The sequence below is a fragment of the Chionomys nivalis genome, chromosome 25 (assembly GCF_950005125.1).
Source record: "Chionomys nivalis chromosome 25, mChiNiv1.1, whole genome shotgun sequence".
Lineage (NCBI taxonomy): Eukaryota > Metazoa > Chordata > Mammalia > Rodentia > Cricetidae > Chionomys > Chionomys nivalis.
This window is the reverse complement of record NC_080110.1, coordinates 6,290,313-6,308,222: the sequence shown is the minus strand read 5'-3', so window position 1 is coordinate 6,308,222 and position 17,910 is coordinate 6,290,313. Positions and strand designations below refer to the sequence as shown.

The window sequence follows — 17,910 nt, the reverse complement described above, 5'->3', positions numbered from 1 at the left end:
TCTAGGCTACAGCAGAACAGCATATAATCTCGTAGTAGTCTTATGAGGTGGCTGTTAAAAACCTGAACTGATCGGTGAGGAGGTTGATATCAAAGAGGCCACAATATCAGTCAGTTGAAAAGTTGGAATTTGAAGCCAGGAACATCTAATTTCAAAATCCAGACTCAGCAAGAATATTATGCTTGCAAGCCTAGCACGTACAGACACAATGATGCGGAACCCACTGTCTCACCACATGTCCAACAGCACCAAACAAGCGGGCGTGGCGGGCGCAAGGTGGTCAGTACCACTGCGCCCTACAGCCAGGCCTCATCTGTCTGGCATCTGAATCTGGCTTCATGTGGGAAACCAGACAAGTCTGCAAAAATGCCACGCTTGTGCGTGCGAAGTGAGAACCCGAGGGCCGAGCGAGAATAAATTCAGTAAATTTCATTTGGTTTTATTTCTACCTCAGTCTCGGACAGCTGAGCTTGCTGGCTATGTTTCAAATGACTATATAATCAGCGAGGAGTTTGCCCCTTCAGAAAACTGGTTTCACTGAGCAGAACCATTGCCATGTGAGTTCCCAGCTGAGCCGTTTCAGATTTTTAGGACTGATGATGAGAGTGATCCAACTTTCTTCCTGGTCTGCAACGGTAAATATGTAAGTACTTGCTATTGGTGAGGGGGGGCACTTGAAAGTACTGAAGCAGACCACGTGGGAGCAAGCATGGGGTGTCTATGCTGCTTCCTCAGGCATCTCCACTACTTAGGTTTATTCCTGAAATCACCCTCTGAGTTTTTAAGCAGCTAATGTCACAAATGCTCACACCCTTTATTAATGCCCAGCACTGACTCTTCACTGGCCTTCCCAAGCTAAATTCTAAGGCCTGATCATCCGTACTGTCGAATACTGTATTTCTTCTCACTCACTCAATCAATAGATATTTTCCTCTTTTCTTTGTCAGGGTTCTCTGGACATTTTAATTTCCCCTAAGGTAACTACCCCAATCCTATATTAGTGTCTTCATTTTAAGTGCGCCAAGATCAAGCGGCCAGTAGACAGCAGTAGTAGACAGCAGTGTCTTTCTGACGTTCATTTCACTGTGTGATTCTCGCCCACACTCAGTACCCAAAACATTATTTGTGGCGTGACATCTTCATAGGGTGGCTAGCACTCCTCTATAAAAATCTGGGTTTGGTGTGTGTGCAGGTGGGTGGGGGCAGCAGGCTGCTATAGCTGTGATTTATGACCAGCCTAAGGACCAGTTGGAATGTTATATGCTATGGCCAATCACTTAGCAGATAATTGGTGTGTAATTAAGAGGCAGAACTAATGCACCTGCAGAGCCAGGCTTTGTCAATAGTAATGACTCTCTGTGGCTGCGGTCTCCACTCTCCTTTCAATGCCGTTGCAGAAACTAGTAAATAAAGGTGAGGGTCGGACACCAAAATTAGACATAGAAAGAAAACCGGGGGGACAGTCTGTGGATTGGTTTAATACTGAAATGTTGGGTTTGCTTCACCATTTTAAGGATGGTAAGATTTGGAGCCCTTTTGTAATGTTTCAAATATGGCAATTGAGAACGTTGAAACAAGACATCAGACTTTTTAAAAATTTGGTGTGTGTGGGGGGAGGCACACGGATGTGCTTTTGCTATGAAATTCAGCCTTTACTATGCAAGGCATATTATTTCCACGCTTCCTGTTTAATACGGAAATGGTCATTATGCTACAGAACTAGCTGTGGGGGCTCTAGACTCACCTGGTATCAAGGTTTAAAGTCATATGCATTTCTTGGTACTTGCTGCCAATCTCCAAGGAGACTGACATAGGTATAGAATTGATCTAATATAGAATTTCAATCTCAGGCAATCAGAGGATGGGGAAGGATCTAATGGGCAGAGGAAGTTTGCGGTTGAGCAGGAAGAGTGTCCCTACTCTCCCAACGCAGTTAGCCACCCCACTCCCATCTTACCTGACATGTGACTAGGCTGCAGGCAAGCTGCACCACTGTTTCATCTGCACCACTGGTGTGGGGGGGTCCTTCTGTCTATGTGCTGCTTTTATTGGTTAATGAATAGAGAAACTCCTTTGGCTTATAGCAAAGCAGAACTTAGCTAGGTGGGGAAAACTAAACTGAATGCTGGGAGAAAGAAGGCAGGGTCTGTGAGAAGCCATGGAGGCGCTGGAGGAGAAAGACACAAGCTGCCAGCCAGCACTTTGCTGGTAGGCCTTGGTCATGGTAAAATATAAAATAATAGAAATGGGTTAATTTAATATGTAAGAGCTTGCTAGAAACACACCAAAGTCAATGGCCAAGCAGTGTTTCAAATAATGTAGTTTTTGTGTGATTATTTCAGGAGTCTGGGTGGCCAGGAAATGAATAAGCGGCCTCCTACTACACACCACTGAGTGACAACCTGGCTTGCTTGGGGAGGAGCAATAACACCATTCAATGGATGCGCAACACCCTGCAGCTCTGAGAGCTAAGCAGCACCTGATTTGCCACTGCCCGTAGTTCTGCCAGTTCCCTGACAAGGCAGTGGCTGCTCTTAGTCACTCTGGGAATCACAGTAGGAAACTTTAAATTATCCCAGTGCACTGGTAGCTTGTCTTTATTTAAATTTGTTCACCACTGATTTGAACTATTAATTTTGAAATTTAAAAATATTTCATTAAAATACTCTGCATTTTGATGACGATGCTGTTTCGCACCCCCTAAAATCTTGTTTGCTAGGCAAGTTCACCCGAGGCTGTGCTCTGACAATGAAATCTAATTAATTTAAGTTTTTAAAGAAATCTTAAAGTTTTAAAGGCACAGGTATCTGGTATTTGGCATCATCTATCAGTGTTAAGCAAAAAGTTGGCAAAAAAAGCTTCAAGTGGCCTTCTACTTTGAGTTGTAATTGTACAGAAGAAAAAGAAATATGACGTATTAAATATTGATGGTAAATGAACTCCACAAGAGGTTCTCTCCTCGGCAGTATGGGGCAGAAGAGGATGAAGGACATACAGTTCTTGCCAAATGGTGTTTAAGACCTACAAGTTGTTAATTACTTTTGTCAGCATAAACGGGATATTTCACTAAGTGAAAAGCCACATATTAAATCATCAGATTTCACACCACTTTGAAGTGTTTTCTGCTGCATTCCACCTAAAGTTGAAGCTTCATTAATTAATATTTACTGACATAGTAAAACAGCAACATGGGAAACACTCTCAATTTGCCAAATCAATACACTCAGTGGATGTTTTTAGGCTGTTGGATCTGAAAACCAAAGGAAATAATTTACTGTTATTCATCTTAAAATGTGAAATTGTCTAAGGATTTTGATCACTTTCTGTCTATTTCTTAAACAGATTGATTAACCATAGCACAGAAGACAGTTTCTTTACTTATGTTCTTACCATTCATCTCTTCAAGTTCACTGTTGACTGTTGTGATTCCAACATCAATAGAATTCATTATTTTGTCTATCTGTGAAAAGTAAAAGCCATGTAAGTAGGTTGTTACAATATTTGCATCATTGCATTGAGAAACAACTGTGAAATGCCACAAGCATATAAACTTGGTGTGACTGCTACAGCAAACTGAAATTCAGAGACCAATAGCCCAAGATTTAAAGGTAAGCTAACATCCTTTGATTTTCAAAAATATATAAATTATTAACTTACTTATTTTTATGCATAGATGACTCATTAAGTTAGGAACTATGAATTCTTTAAACCCAAACAAAGAAGGGCTAAGGATAGGCTCATTGTCAAGGTTTACATTCTCTGTCTTCATTCTCCTCCTCCCAGAAGTCACAAACACTCACTGGAGAAGGCGGGTTTCTGTTTGTGGACATGATTATGGGAGTCAAGTTCTAACTAAATGATTTGAGCAACCACAAGCCAGGTGGTGGCATTAATTAAAGAAAACAGCCATGAAAACAATTTAGGTCTATAAGATAAGTTAAATGCTTTAAGCTTATCTCACAAGAAGGTATCCCAATCAAGACTCCCAGAGTTAAAAATTTAAAAATAGATATACTAATAAAAAATACCAGTATATAAGTTTGGAATTTAGATCTCAAACTTTCAACTCTAGACATCAAAATTTTCCCCCTTGTCACATTAGACACCTGAACAAAATAGGAAGTTTCAAAAGGACAATGAACATTAATTACTTAAGTGTTCCAATTTATTCACTGTGAAAAAGGTACGGGGCCATCAAGTGATGCCCCCCCCCCCAAACAGACCAGTTCAGAAAGTCATTATCAGAGTCAGCTCCATTTCCGGTTTTCAGACTACCATAGTCACCTCATGTACTTCAAAGCTAAATCCCCTGGCATATTCTTCTCAGAAACAAAAACATGACCTGTTAAGATGAACTATTGCTGAAGACTTGGTCCATTCTTTAAAGAAATTCAAGAAACAGCAAGAAGCATTACTATTTTATGATGTGATTTCCCCCAGGGAAAAAGAGATTGCATAGTTTTACAAAGGATCCTTTATTTTCTGAGTAATTCTGTCAGATTAAAGACTTTGTCTTTAAGTGGAGTCTGAAGTAGTGAGTCTTGACCCCAAGATGCGTTTCTCTTTTAATGTGCCACCGAGAGCTGCAAATGGGAAATATTATATGATGTCTATCTGTTGCGTGGTTCTTGAGAAAGAGTCAGGACTGCCAGCTTTCCCACTAAGGCTAGATTCATAAGGATCTATTCTGAAGATAAAAGACATTGCAAAGAAGGAAGGCACGTTAGGAAGAAGTTTAGCAAGTAGCAAAACAACAGAGAAAACTACTTTTTTTTTTTTCCAAAATAAGATTTTTCTCAAACTGTCGGCCACCGTCAGTGCCTGGTGGTACATGATGGGAGCATTCTCCAGTACTTCATAGCTACTTATTACTTCTGCTTGGTGCCAATTTTTATGGAAACAAAGTGTCCCCCACACGTGTAGAAATGTGCTCATTTTTCCACTTGCTGTGAAATTACTGTCTATTATCCGCAGAACCTTTCCCCTCCAGTTAGAGCTGATGAGTTCATTACCCACCCCGCCCCCACTTCAGCTTCTGAAAGCTTTGAAAAACAGAACACCTTTCCTCCAAACCCCATTCAACCCCGAAGCCCGTACCAAGAGCAACGATAAAAGTTCGGCTTACTTCTTCCCATTCGGACGTGAACGAAGGTGTCCTTTCGCAATTATCTTTAGAACTGCGTTCAGCTGTAGGCGACTCGCTCCAGTTAACCCTTGCTTTGTCCTTGGAAGGGTAGGCAATAAGATCAGAATCGGACTTAGAGACATTTTTGGATAAGTGCATGTCGATCAGGGCTTTAGGCAGCGACCGTATTCTCCCCAGAGTGCATGCTCTCTCCACAAAGCCCCCTGTATTCACACCCCACTGGTCACCGCTGCGGGATCCGCTCCTAGACGTTCTTGTTCCAACGATGGTATGGTTCTCGAGTTGGTGGCTTCTTTTGTGGAAAATTGTTCTACTGACCACTTTGGGTTTAATCTTCTTTACCACCGGCTCTGAGTTACTTTCTACTGGAGTCGGTTTGAAAGGCAGAGGACTGCTTGCCAAACTGGCTTCATTTTGTCCATCTTCGCACGGATTTCTTTTCCCATACAGATGGAAAGGGTTTTCAGGGGACTCACAGGCTGGAGAGGATCCATGGAGAAGGCCTGCGAACTGCCCGGCATCATATTCTTTTGGCGGATCGTCGTCTTCCCGTTGAGAGAGGTCATCTGTAGAAAGAGGAGAAAGGCCGTCAGGGGCCTTGCTTGCAAAGGACTCTGAAAGCCATGAGACAGTGGCAATGCATTTACGGACCTTTATATACCCTGGCAGTTGATTTATTTACATGATATCATATTTTTGCTTTAGGAAATGCCCATGATCCTATACTGCTACATATGAAGTGCCCATGAGCATGTGTCTGTAAGAGGAGCCTTATGTGCTTGAATTAAATGCCTCTGATGTACCTCAGGGTTCATTTCAAAGGCAGAAGCTGAGCAACACCATGTCTCAAAGGTATATGTTTGGTATTAAATCAACAAAATTGGGTTTCTTGAACCATATCCCGGGCCTCACGGTTAGTGATTATCGTGCCGTAGGCCATCAGGCTGGCATTGTACAAACTGATAACCATCTACACTTCTCTGGTCAATTACAAAATCCTGGGAAATATATTCAGTAGAAATTTAAGACTAATAATCCTGAAAGTATTACTTTAAGTATTAAGATAATAGTATTCCGATTTTATGAGTTAAACGGAAAGAGATTTTTCAGGCTTAGTCCAGGCAAGTGGCACATCTGTACCATCACTCAGAGGCACGACCTTTCCACAGAACGGACGCTGAGCTGTTCTCTTTCTCCTCTGAAACCGCACACCTTCTGGTTCCTTTAGATCTTTGCAAGTGCAATGCATAAAAGAAATCAAAGAATGGTGATTTTTTTATTGCCTTAGAAATGTTTCTAAGATAAAACATGAAAACCTCTCTGTGATTTAAAACACATTATCTCTTTTTTTACGACTTGATTTGTCTGATAAAGTGATACTGAGGAAAAACTTGTCCACAGGACTTAGCAAAGGAAGACAGTTTACCTTGTTTTACAGAGATAATATTAATTCATAGAGATCAGTAAATATTTGCCAAGATTGAGGCTATGTGATAGGCGAGAGCCTAGTCTTGTGAGGTCAGAAACAGCCAAGGAGGGGCATACTGACAATACACTGATCGATAAACTGATTGGCTGAGCCACACTTTGAAAAAGTTAATTATTATTACAAAACTCAATTCCCAAAGAGCTTATGAATTAGCAAGTGACACTGAATGAGAACAGGTAACTTCTAGGCCAAGAATAGACAGTACTTTCCCCTTCTCTCATTTGACCCTCATGGCAACCTTGTGATTTAGTTAGTAACAATAAACATGATCTTTCTGGTAAAAACATCTATGGACAAAGTAACAAATTTTCCTACTTTTGAAACACTGGAAATCACAGTGAATCTCAGCTGACATTTGTTCAAGAGTTGGGACACACAGATCTCTCCTTGGTACTGCGCATAGGCCCTTGGCCTCCAGGTTTCTCTCTCCCCCGCAGCTGGTAAAAGACTGTTTCTTCTTGGCTCTGCATATATCCAAACCCTCATATTGGTTCATGTTAAAGTTTTCCTGAGGAGACCATATTTTCCTATCCAGACCTATCCCACCGCACCCCAGAATAGAAGAAAGAAAAGCACCAGGAATTGAGATTCAGCTATCCAAACAAGAAGCAATCTTTATCCGTCTACTTCTATGTGACAGCCATACTGGTTGTAGCATAAAACCTTCATCCCTTCGCAAATGGTTATCCTGACCTATGTCAACTACATTTCCCATTTGTCTTGTAACAGATCATTCTTGGGGCAGAGGTCACAGCTGGGACAAGGCAACCAGGAATTCTTAAAGACTAGTGTTTATTGATATACTTGTTAAGAAGTCAAAGCAAACATACAGCTTAGCTTGTTGAAGTTTCTGTGCTTAGTAGGGACTCCAGCATCGGCTGGCTAGAATACACATTATCACTGAGACAAAAGAATAATTTAGCGTTGGCTTACTAAGAAAATAATCAAGGGGGCTCCTAAAGGAGAGGGCCAATGGTTTTCTTCTTCATGACTAGTTTTGGAATGGAAAAGAACAGTAGGGAGAGCAGAAGTGTCTTGTTGGCTGTGTGTGCTTTTCTCAGAGACAGGCTAATACTAGGAGGAGATAAGACCTGGAAACTTCTTCCTATTTATCTGCTCTTCGTTTTTCCTGGGTGACTTCGAGTCTCCGCTGCACTTCCCTACACGAGCAGGCTGCTCAAAAATGACAGTAATGGCGGGGAATGGTAAAAAGGAAGAACTCTGGACGGAGGAAGTTTAAAATTACATTTCGAATGTCACTATAAAGGCTAAAGTGGTTTATTTTGGAAGGAAAATTGAAGAGTGTCGAAAGGCCTATTATCAGAAAAAGGTCTACAAGTCTTAGTCAAAAGGGTTTCTGACCATGTTAGTTATCCAGAATAATGAGAATTTTAGGGACACTATATTTAAAGTTTAAAGGATTTCGTGAGTGGCGGTTTAAGGTTACCGTCACCTCTGTGTTTTGACTAAAATGACTATAATTATATTCTCGAGTGATTCGTATGGACCAATCTCTCCAGTCACAAGCAGACACTTCCTTAAATGAAAGGGAATTTGGTTCTCAGCTTGTAGGTTTAGCCTGTGAATAACAGTCCTTAGCTCACGAAGCTGAGAACACATTTGCCCAGAGTAGGGGAATAGTTCTTACTTGTCTCAGGGGTCAAATTTTAAAGGTTACTCAAATCAAAGAAAAGGAGAAACTTATTTGAAACCTAAAATGACTGATGGGAATTTATCCATCCCTGGCTATAGCCACACCCCTCCCTATGCCACACCCCTCCCTATAGCTACCCCTTTCCCCTGCTCACAGTCCAGGACACAGACTGCCCCTGGGGCCAAGGGCCTTGCATTAGCCAATAATAGAACAGCAAACACATTGTGGGATGTGGACAGTCTAAAAGGGCTTCTGCATTTAACTAGCTGCTCTTGGAATCTTGCCAACATGTAAGTCGGGTTGAATTGCGAGAGGATGAAGGACACATACAGTTGTTTCAAAATGTAGTGGTTTTGTTTTGTTTTTTCCCTCTAAGGAATGCTGGAGTCAATACAGGAAACGATTTTCATTGAAAAAAATAGACCATTACTAAAAATCTAAGAAGAGGGACATTTTCGGAGCGAAGCTAGCCGGGCAACCAGGACAAACAAGCAGCCTCCTCTTACAGGGCATCTCACTTTATGGGGCCTCAGGAAGGTACATGAGGCCAGACAGATGGCAGAGGGAACAGGGAGGTTGTGAGCAAGTGCCTTTTCCTGGCTTCTATGGAAAGAAACAAGCAAAGCCAAGAAAAGTAGGTTGAGACTGGCTAGCTGGGATCAGTTCAGCAGAGCAGAAGGGTGGTCTCCAGTTGTCTGGTGTCTGACCCTGGGTAACTAGGGCAACCTCAGACCTGTATGGCAAGCGATCATGTAGTAACAGTGAGTGCCTCCAGGATGAGCTGAGGTGGCCCAAGGTGGAAGAAAACACCAGGATTCATGAGCTAAACGATGCCTATTATTTCAAGCCACCGAATTTGAGGTGGCTTGGTATGTTGTCATACACTCACACGAAATGCCAACTTTTCAAAAATCAATACATTCTTTAAAAAAGTCCTGCAGTGTTTCCATTTCCATATCCGGGACATCATGATCACACCTAAAAGGGTTGGGACCACTGAGCGAAGTTACAGATCTTAGTCCATTGGGCTGCTCTAACAAAACCCTATGAACAGAACAGCCTACAAGTGACAAAGAGTGTTCATTACAGTTCTAGAGGCTGACAAGGCAAACGAAGACACCAGAAGGCTGTCTGATGAGAGTCCCCCACTTTCTACCTCACAGACGATATCATCTAACTGTAACTTATAAGTTACATCGTCTGTGTCCTTACCTTATATGAGGCATAAGGGGGCTGATGGGAGCCTTTTATGGGACACTAATCCCACTCTTAAGGATGTGGATCTCATGACTCATCAGACTCCCAAGTCCCCTACCTCCTATTATCTCCCACCTTGGGGGTGAGGGTATCGACAGGTATTTAGGAGGATACAAGTATTCAGATCTCAGCGAGAAACAGACAATTTCAGTTGCATATAACAAGAGAATAGCATGTGTCTATTATTACAATAAACACATTTTAATCCAGGGGGTCCCATGATTTATAAAGAATATTACTAAGCAATATTAATCAGTGGCTTTGTACATCAAATTAAGATTTGTTTTGACACGGATACTATGTAAGATTTATTTACTTTATTTTTATTTAAATGCCTTTATAAGCACACTTTAGAGACTTTTGCATTCTGTTACTATTTCTTTTTTTGTATGCAAAAACACAATTTTTTTTATTGATTTTATTGAGCTATACATGTTTCTCTGCTCCCCTCACTTCCTCTCCCCTCTCCTTCAACCCTCTCTTCCATGGTCTCCATGCTCTTTAGATGAAACTTAGGCAAAGCACAGAGATCAAACTACTTTCATAACTTGTCTTATTTGATTTCATACTTCTCTTTTGAGAAAGTAGGCTTCTCATGCCAAGGTACGGAAGTAAATATGTGTGAATTCCAATCTGATAGTCATTAGCACTTCAAAGAAAAGTCAAAGTCTGTCTAGTGGTAAGCAGAACAATCCCCTTTCCACCTTTGTTCCTGATTTTTACCACTTACATAGATATCTGAATAACAGTAAATTAAAAATTTCATGTTAGGATAAAAACCAATTATGGAAAAAAGTGGCTATTATTATAGAGAAAACTTCTGTCTATGAGGTTACTTCATTTCCCTTCAGAAAAATAATCTAATTTTAGAGACTTTAGTGCTAATATTGGTATTCGTATGAATGATTGATTGATTTCACAAATACATACGGAACACTTTCAGTGTGTTTGGTGGCACAATTTCTGTAGGGCCCAAGGCAAAATCACTTCTCCCGGCTATTACATTTCAGAAAAAGGCATAGCTATAGGCAAACAAGAAACAGTCTTGTTTCGGATGAAGTTATGGGGCTAAAATAACAAGGTAATGAGATAAGTATAAAGAGGTATGTTTAACCAGGTGGTGGCGCACGCCTTTAATCCCAGCACCGGGGAGGCAGAGGCAGGTGGATCTCTGTGCATTCAAGGCCAGCTAGGTCTACAAGATCTAGTTCCAGGACAGGCTCCAAAGCTATAGAGAAACTCTGGTTTGTTTTGTCTCAAAAGAACAAAACAAAGCAAAACAAAAAAACAAAACAAACGAACAAAAAACAACAGAAAAAACCTCAAAGAATAAAGAGGTACATTAGAAGGTGAAAAGGGACTGTCTTTCTGAGGAGCTAACGCTGTGCAGACACAGAGATCACTGAGGAAGAATTGAACCTTTGGAATTTGGGTGATGGTAGTGGAACGGAAGACTGCTTAGTTTCAAAATCACCGAGCAAGTAAATAACTGTAGCAAGCACAACAGAAGTCAGACTTCTCTTTATTCAAGGGGGATTTCCAAATACGGAGAATAGTCCAGAAGTGTGATGTACCGGAATGAGAAAAGCCCTGTTTTCAAGATACAGAGAAAGACAGGCAGACAGATGTCAACATGCATTTGTATATTGTTTAGATTACCTAACCGCATCCGTTGGGAGGACCTGAGAAATGGATATGGCAATAAGTAAAGGCCAGATTTGGATTTCTATCATATTTTCTCTTAGTACAGGGATCAGTTGCAAAGACAAACTGAAAGGTGAGTCCGGCATGTCCTGTGCTACCAAGGAAGGAGCTGGACAGACAACAATGACGCACGCTAACAGGGTGTGAACACTCCACCTGAATGGCTTCCCACTGGTTAAATTGAAGATAATTTGAGGAAACCATTAAATAATCACAGTAATGGATTGCAGCCCATTTAATACAATGGAAAAAAAAACACAAGATCATGAAAACATATACATTTTTGAAAGTTTGCATAGGAATGGGGAAAAATTTCAAACTGCCTCCTTGTAGAATAAATATGTCCTTGGTGTGAAGAGAAAGAGTAATTTGATGATGGGAAATCTAGGAGGTGGTACCACTTTAATCAAATAATCAACGTTGTTATCATCAATAATAGAATGGAGCAAAACTACATTCTCATCAGCTAGGGCACAATACATGAAATGCAGAATCATTTCTATAGTTTCCTGACAAAAGATGAATAACCTGTCTAGTCAACCAGAGGTATCAGATAAGCCCTGTTTTTAGGTCATTCTACAACGTCATCTACCTGTAACCTTTAAAGGTGTGCACAACACAAAACTCAAGGAACGAGAGAACAGTTTCCAATTAAAGGAAACGAAAAATGCATTACAGTCTAACACAACATTTGACCCCATTTGGTCTTTCATCACAAGGCCGGTATTACTGGGGATGCTAGCAACACTTGAGTGGGGTCCGTGGGACTAACAACAGCAACAGATTAATGCCAATTTCCTGATTTGTTGCTGCTGTGCTTAAGAATGTACTTGGTGTCTCATTAAACAAAACAAAACCAAAAATGAATGCACTTGGCTATAGGAAAAGTTCTCTGAAGTTCCAAAAGTGAAGACCAGGGATATGTCAAGTTTTTCAGATTGTTTCCATGAATCAAAACCATTTTAGGGGCCTACAAGATGGCTCAGTGGGTAAAGGCACTTGCTGCTGAGCCTACTGACAAGAGCTCTGTTCCTTGAACCCACATAGCAGAAAGAGAAAATTGACTTTTACTCCTGCAGGCTGTCCACACCTACCTACCACCCCACACTCACACGAATAAAAGTAATTTAAAAACATGCCGCCTTTAAACTTTCTCTCTCTCATGAGCACATACAGTTGTTCAGAAGCTGCACGACCTGCCTTCCCAGAACACCACTATGCCATGCATGTATCTTGACATCACAGCCATAGGGACGGGCACAGTCATTCCTACTTAAGTGAAGTCACATGATTAAACAGAACACAGAGTGGGGATGTCCCTGTCATCCCATCGATGTACTGCCGTGTACTGTGGGAAGGACAGAGTGAAGAACTGGAAGAGACATCCTATCTAAACTCCAGAACGGTTCTAGATTTTTTTTTTTTAAATTTTAAAATATCGTTTGTTCTAGGTTTTGATGGGTATCGCTTAAGTCAAATATTTGGATGTTTAAGGTTGTTCTTTCAAGGCTGCTACAAACTCTGGTTTTGGTTAGACGGTAAGTTTATATCGAATGTCCATACTTACTGATTATGTAAGTTTTATCCTTTAAGTTGTTAGTGAATGTAGCTTACACATTTTTTGAAACGCTAAAACACAACACACATAGGACACCGATGGCAACAATTCAGTGTGCAGACGGTGGCTTTCTTGGTATTCTTCCACACTTGGTTAACAGGTTCTCTGCTATTTCTGAATCCACGTTTATGATAAAATAGGCCTTTTCTGTCACCTTTGCTACACCACCTTCAGGTTTGCCACAATGATAGCCTCACAGTTCAGGTGTGGAAACTCTCCAGTTCTCTGTAGAGTCTCTCAAAGCTCAATCATTTCTCTTCTTTTACTTTACCTTTAAAATCATCTAGACTTCCGTCTTTTTGTGGGGAGAGTTTAAGTCATCCATTCGCATTTACTGTTGGTCTACTGGACGTTTGTATACGTTTTGATGCCTTTGCTATCACTACTTAGAATTTGATGGTTGACTTCGGCATTGAATTCACTGGTATAAACTTGCTCATTTCTTTCCTTGCCTTGTGAATCCTTTTCTAATAATATGTGGTTACATTCCCTTCTCATTCCTCACACGGCCTAGTCATACCTTTTATTTGAACTTTGCTTCTTGGAGAAAAGGTCTCAGGTACCCTAGGCTTGAACTCCTTTTGTACCTAACTGAAGACTGCCTTCAGCTTTGGATATTCCTGCCTCCATCACCCTACTGCTGGGATTATAGAGGTGGTTGTCCTGGCTAGTTTTATGTCAACTTGACATAAGCCAGAGTCATTTGAAAGCAGGGAACCTCAATTGAGAAAATGACTCCATAAGATCTGTCCATAAGGTATTTTCTTAATTAGTAATTCACAGAGGATGGCCTAGCCCATTGTGGGTGGGGCTATCCCTGGGCTTATAACACAGACAAAATCAATATCTATGGTTTCATGTTTCATGAGATAAAAGTTTCATCCCCAGGCCAAGTGAGGTGGATCATGCCTGTAATTCCAGCAGTTGGAGGCAAGACTATCAGGAGTTCAGGTTCATCCTTAGCTACAAAGCAAGTGTGAGGTCATCCTCGGTTGTATAAGACTGTCTCAGGCAACAAAACCATTTCATATGCTCTCAGATGGCAGATGCAAAGCCATATGCATTTTATCAGGTTCAGTTTATTGACTGACCTGTTCAAATCTTTGCTTGACTACAGGATGTTGAAATCTCCTACTTTTAGGACACTTAGGATGTTTTTCTGATAGTTCTACTAAATATGTATAAATATATGGATATTATATGAGTATACCGTATAGTCATATAATTTTAAATGCATACATGCTTAGAGTTTTCATGTTTTCCCAGTGATTCAAACCTCATATAATTTCATAATAACCCCAAACGGAGAGCAAGCAATGCCCTAGTGTCCGGAGCAGACTGTGTTTTCTGTGTGTGTTGTGGAACACTCTCTGAGTACCTAGACTAATCTAAAACTTTGAAATAAAATATGTGCATTATAGAGTGAATATTCATAAAAATTTCATTCAAAAGCATTTTCAGTGGAACTCACAAGTTTTTCTTATAACTCTGAATGACTTGTACTCTACTAAAATGTAGGTTTATTAATAAATTGACTTGTCATGCAAATTTGTACTTTGTAATAAATGAAGCAATTTACATTACTAAATGATCTGAGTAAACAGATAAAGGGAGAGCTTAACTTCAGCTACAGATGTGAATCAAGTCAATGCTTTTAAAATATGATTCTCCCCAAATATAGTTTTATGAAAATCAAAGAATAAATTTGAGGAGCTTTGGTAATTTTTAAAGAGTTCTAACTATCGTATGATATTCAGTTTAAAAGATTATCATGCAAACTGACCATTTTAATACTTTTTAATATAAATCTTGGATGAACTTGTTTCGATTGAAGAAGGTTAGGATCTAAATCATTATAACACACCCGATCCTCATCTCCCATCAAGTTCCTAAGGGATATTGGGTGTTATCATAAATTAGGAAGTGTTACCCGTGGTTTTCAGTTCTCATGTGAACTTGTATGAACCCAACTGGAGCTTATCCTTCTTCTCCCCTATTCACAGAGCTCACGTGTTCTGACTAGCATGCTGAATTTTACCCAACTATTAAGAATACCTTTCCAACTGCCTTGCATCTCAGGACAGACGGGCACTCAATGAGCCGTTGAGGTAATTATTCAGGATTTATATTCCCTTTGTTACTCGAGGTAAAAAACTGAGCTAAAATTCCAAAAGTATGTGACAATATTTAATAAATAAACTCCAGTTACTTGCTAACGGATTTGTTTCAATGATTACAAAGGCTAAGATTCCACAGGCATAGACAAAGGTGTAACATTTACCACGTGCCTTTTACATTCAAGGTGATCCTATCTCATTTAATCCTCACCTAAGCTTCTGAAGTAGGCAATATGACGTGGGTACTGACAAGGAGTCACATAGCTAGTCAACAGAGGACCTACCACGGGATACAAGTCTGATGCCCCAGTACATTTTTGAGGCTTTGTGTCTGCGGCTTGCCCAGAACTTCTATGGTGTCAGCATCGTACGCCATGTACAGAGCTTCTATCTGAATATCATTGGACTTTGAAAACTATCCCATGAGCCCCTCCCAATTATCAGCAACAACCTCTGGATATTTATTCTGACTGTATAATCAGCCCAAAGAGAGAGTAGGTAGCAGAACGTACTGACGGCATCAGGTAAGGTGGTGATAACATTCTCCTCTGCAAACAGTTTAAGATCAATAGCTGCTTTTCTGAAAGCAAACACAGGCAAGCTCTATTGTTTCTTGGTCTATCAGCCCTATGCTCTGCCAAAATCAGCGTTTAATGCAGGAGCTGGAGGATGCTGGATTCCTGGCACCTCCTGGACTAGAATAGACCATGCGGTTTGGCTCTGATTTCAAACATTTATAATCTTTTCTCTTGCTCCCTTTGCTCGATATAGGAGAGAGGCTATCAGCCAATTTCCCCACCGTTTATAGCAAATCCCAAAGCTCCTTCATTTCCAGCCACTCAGCTGCCTGGGCAGACAGTATTACTAAATTATTGTATCTTCTTGGTACAGTGCCTAATCTATCTTGGCATGCGTTGTGCATTGAAAGAAGCTCCTGTTGCAGCAGAGGAAGCTGACTGCTCTCGCTCTTCCCACGCGCCTTTCCTCTGGTACCCTCAACCACTAACCTCTTTGTTCATCCTGTAGAAGCCAAGCTCATAGGGGCAGTTTCTCATCTATGTCTGTTCCCCCTGGGGAGTTAGACGTTTCAAAGGATGTTCTGTGTGAGGAGGGTTTCCCACAGCTAGAGAGAGCCAGATGGGTAAGTGGCCTACAGTGGCAAGCATTTGGAACCAAGAGATTCTGTTCTTCCCTCACCAGAATGTATTCCTTTGTAGGGCTGCACTCACCCCAACCATGCATCTTCCCAGAGAGAAGACATTGCATTGAGAGGAGGGAGGAAGGAGCCCTTTAATTCAAGCCTGTTGTTTTCAAAAGTGTTGGCTCTTTGGTTTAACTTATTTTAAAATCTTTCTATTTTTATCCTATACCAACTGGTTATGAAGGCAAAAGGGGGGAGAGAGGGAGGGGGAAGAGAGGGAGGAGAAAGAGAGAGAGAGAGAGAGAGAGAAGAAAGGAGGGAAGGAGAGGGAGAGAGAGGAGAGCTAATTTGGAGAAATGAAACAAAGTATTATCTTTAAATAAAAAGAAAGTACTTGTGTAACATCAAAGGATGGAAACTGTTTCTCATGGCCCTGAAATGAATACTCATTCTACTTCAGGTTTCAAAGGACAGACCTTGGATTTGAACGCAAGTCACTTAAATATCCTCAGCTGAAGCTCTGGGAATGTAAAACATGCAAATGTGTCCTGTGAGCTTGCTATTCCTGTAAGCAACGAGCAGCCTAGATTTTCTCACACACATCCCGAGAGATGTCTCATCTCGAAGGAGCACAAGAGTCATCTAAAGGCTGATCCTAGTGACAAGGCACAGCCCAGAAAATATACAGAACTGTGAAAGATACATTCCATACAGCAAGTTCCATTTTAAATCAACATCGCTGTTGCTATGGTAAGAAAACTGAATGTAAAATAAAGTCTTCTATAAGGGTTTGGCCCTGTAGTCATGGCAACAATGAATGATACTTAACTCTGCTAATGTTTCCATTTGATCCGGGGAGAACTAGATATGCTTTAAATCTATGTAAGATGGCTTAGAAAAAAAATCAATTTCTTTATGGCTATCTTTCACATGCCCCTCATCCAATTAAAGAAGACATCACAAAAATAGCAGCCAGGGTAAGAAAAAAAAATGCAGAATGTATGGGTTTGCTTAGGTTTTTCATGATGGGTTTTTAGAGCTTTGCTTTCTCCAAGATGCTAGTAAATGGGATACTCATTTAGCAAAATACTGTGTAGCAATTTTCGGGTTGGGGGTATCATGTAATCTTCCATAGATGAGGGAAAAATGAAAAGCAATCAAATGGCAATTTCCACCGCTTTAATACAGAAGAGGAAATATTAACTTAAAGCAAGGAAATATGGAAATCAACGTTCCAGCTCTACCAGCCGCTAATTCTGATTTCTCTCCAACTTTCCAGACAGTCTTTTGATCCATGCCACCCCCACCAGTGACACATCCCTCCTGGGACTGGCAGAATGCCCACACTGCTGAAATGGACATTCTAGGTCTTCCTTCTACTCAACCCGCCAGCTGCACATCTAATACAGCCCATCACCCTGGGATGAGTCGGTTCCGTTAAGCCCCAAACAGTCACGTCCTTCCAGTTTCCTGACACCCCATCATGGGCTATTTGTTTACCTGTCGTTTTCCTTATTATTCCTCTTCTCTCCAAATGTCTGTATGGAAGATGCCTTAGGCTTGGCATACTAAGACTGTTTTGTCCTCTGTGGATTCCTCTGCTAGTCACTTGCAGTCTTGGGCTTATCAATCACCCAATTAATGACAACAGCTGAATTTCCCATTAGCTGGATTTCTACCTCCAGGCTCCCAATCATCTCAGCCCATAACCAAGCTTGTCGTGGGCCGCGGTGGTTTTGCATCTGAAATAGACTTATGATCTACTGAATTCTCACACATGACTT

The 17,910-nt window shown here is 40.9% G+C and overlaps 1 protein-coding gene across 3 annotated transcripts in view; it reads right to left on the bottom strand.

Annotated features, from left to right (window-relative positions):
• Positions 1 to 17,910, bottom strand: part of Anks1b (ankyrin repeat and sterile alpha motif domain containing 1B) — an 866,240-nt gene that overhangs the window by 413,557 nt on the left and 434,773 nt on the right. For all 3 annotated transcript variants that reach the window (XM_057757559.1, XM_057757560.1, XM_057757561.1), the window contains 2 exons: positions 5,126 to 5,712; positions 3,391 to 3,460 (listed from right to left, as the gene is read on the bottom strand). In XM_057757559.1, the coding sequence (XP_057613542.1) occupies positions 3,391 to 3,460; positions 5,126 to 5,712 (657 nt within the window). The remainder of the gene's footprint in view (positions 1 to 3,390; positions 3,461 to 5,125; positions 5,713 to 17,910) is intronic.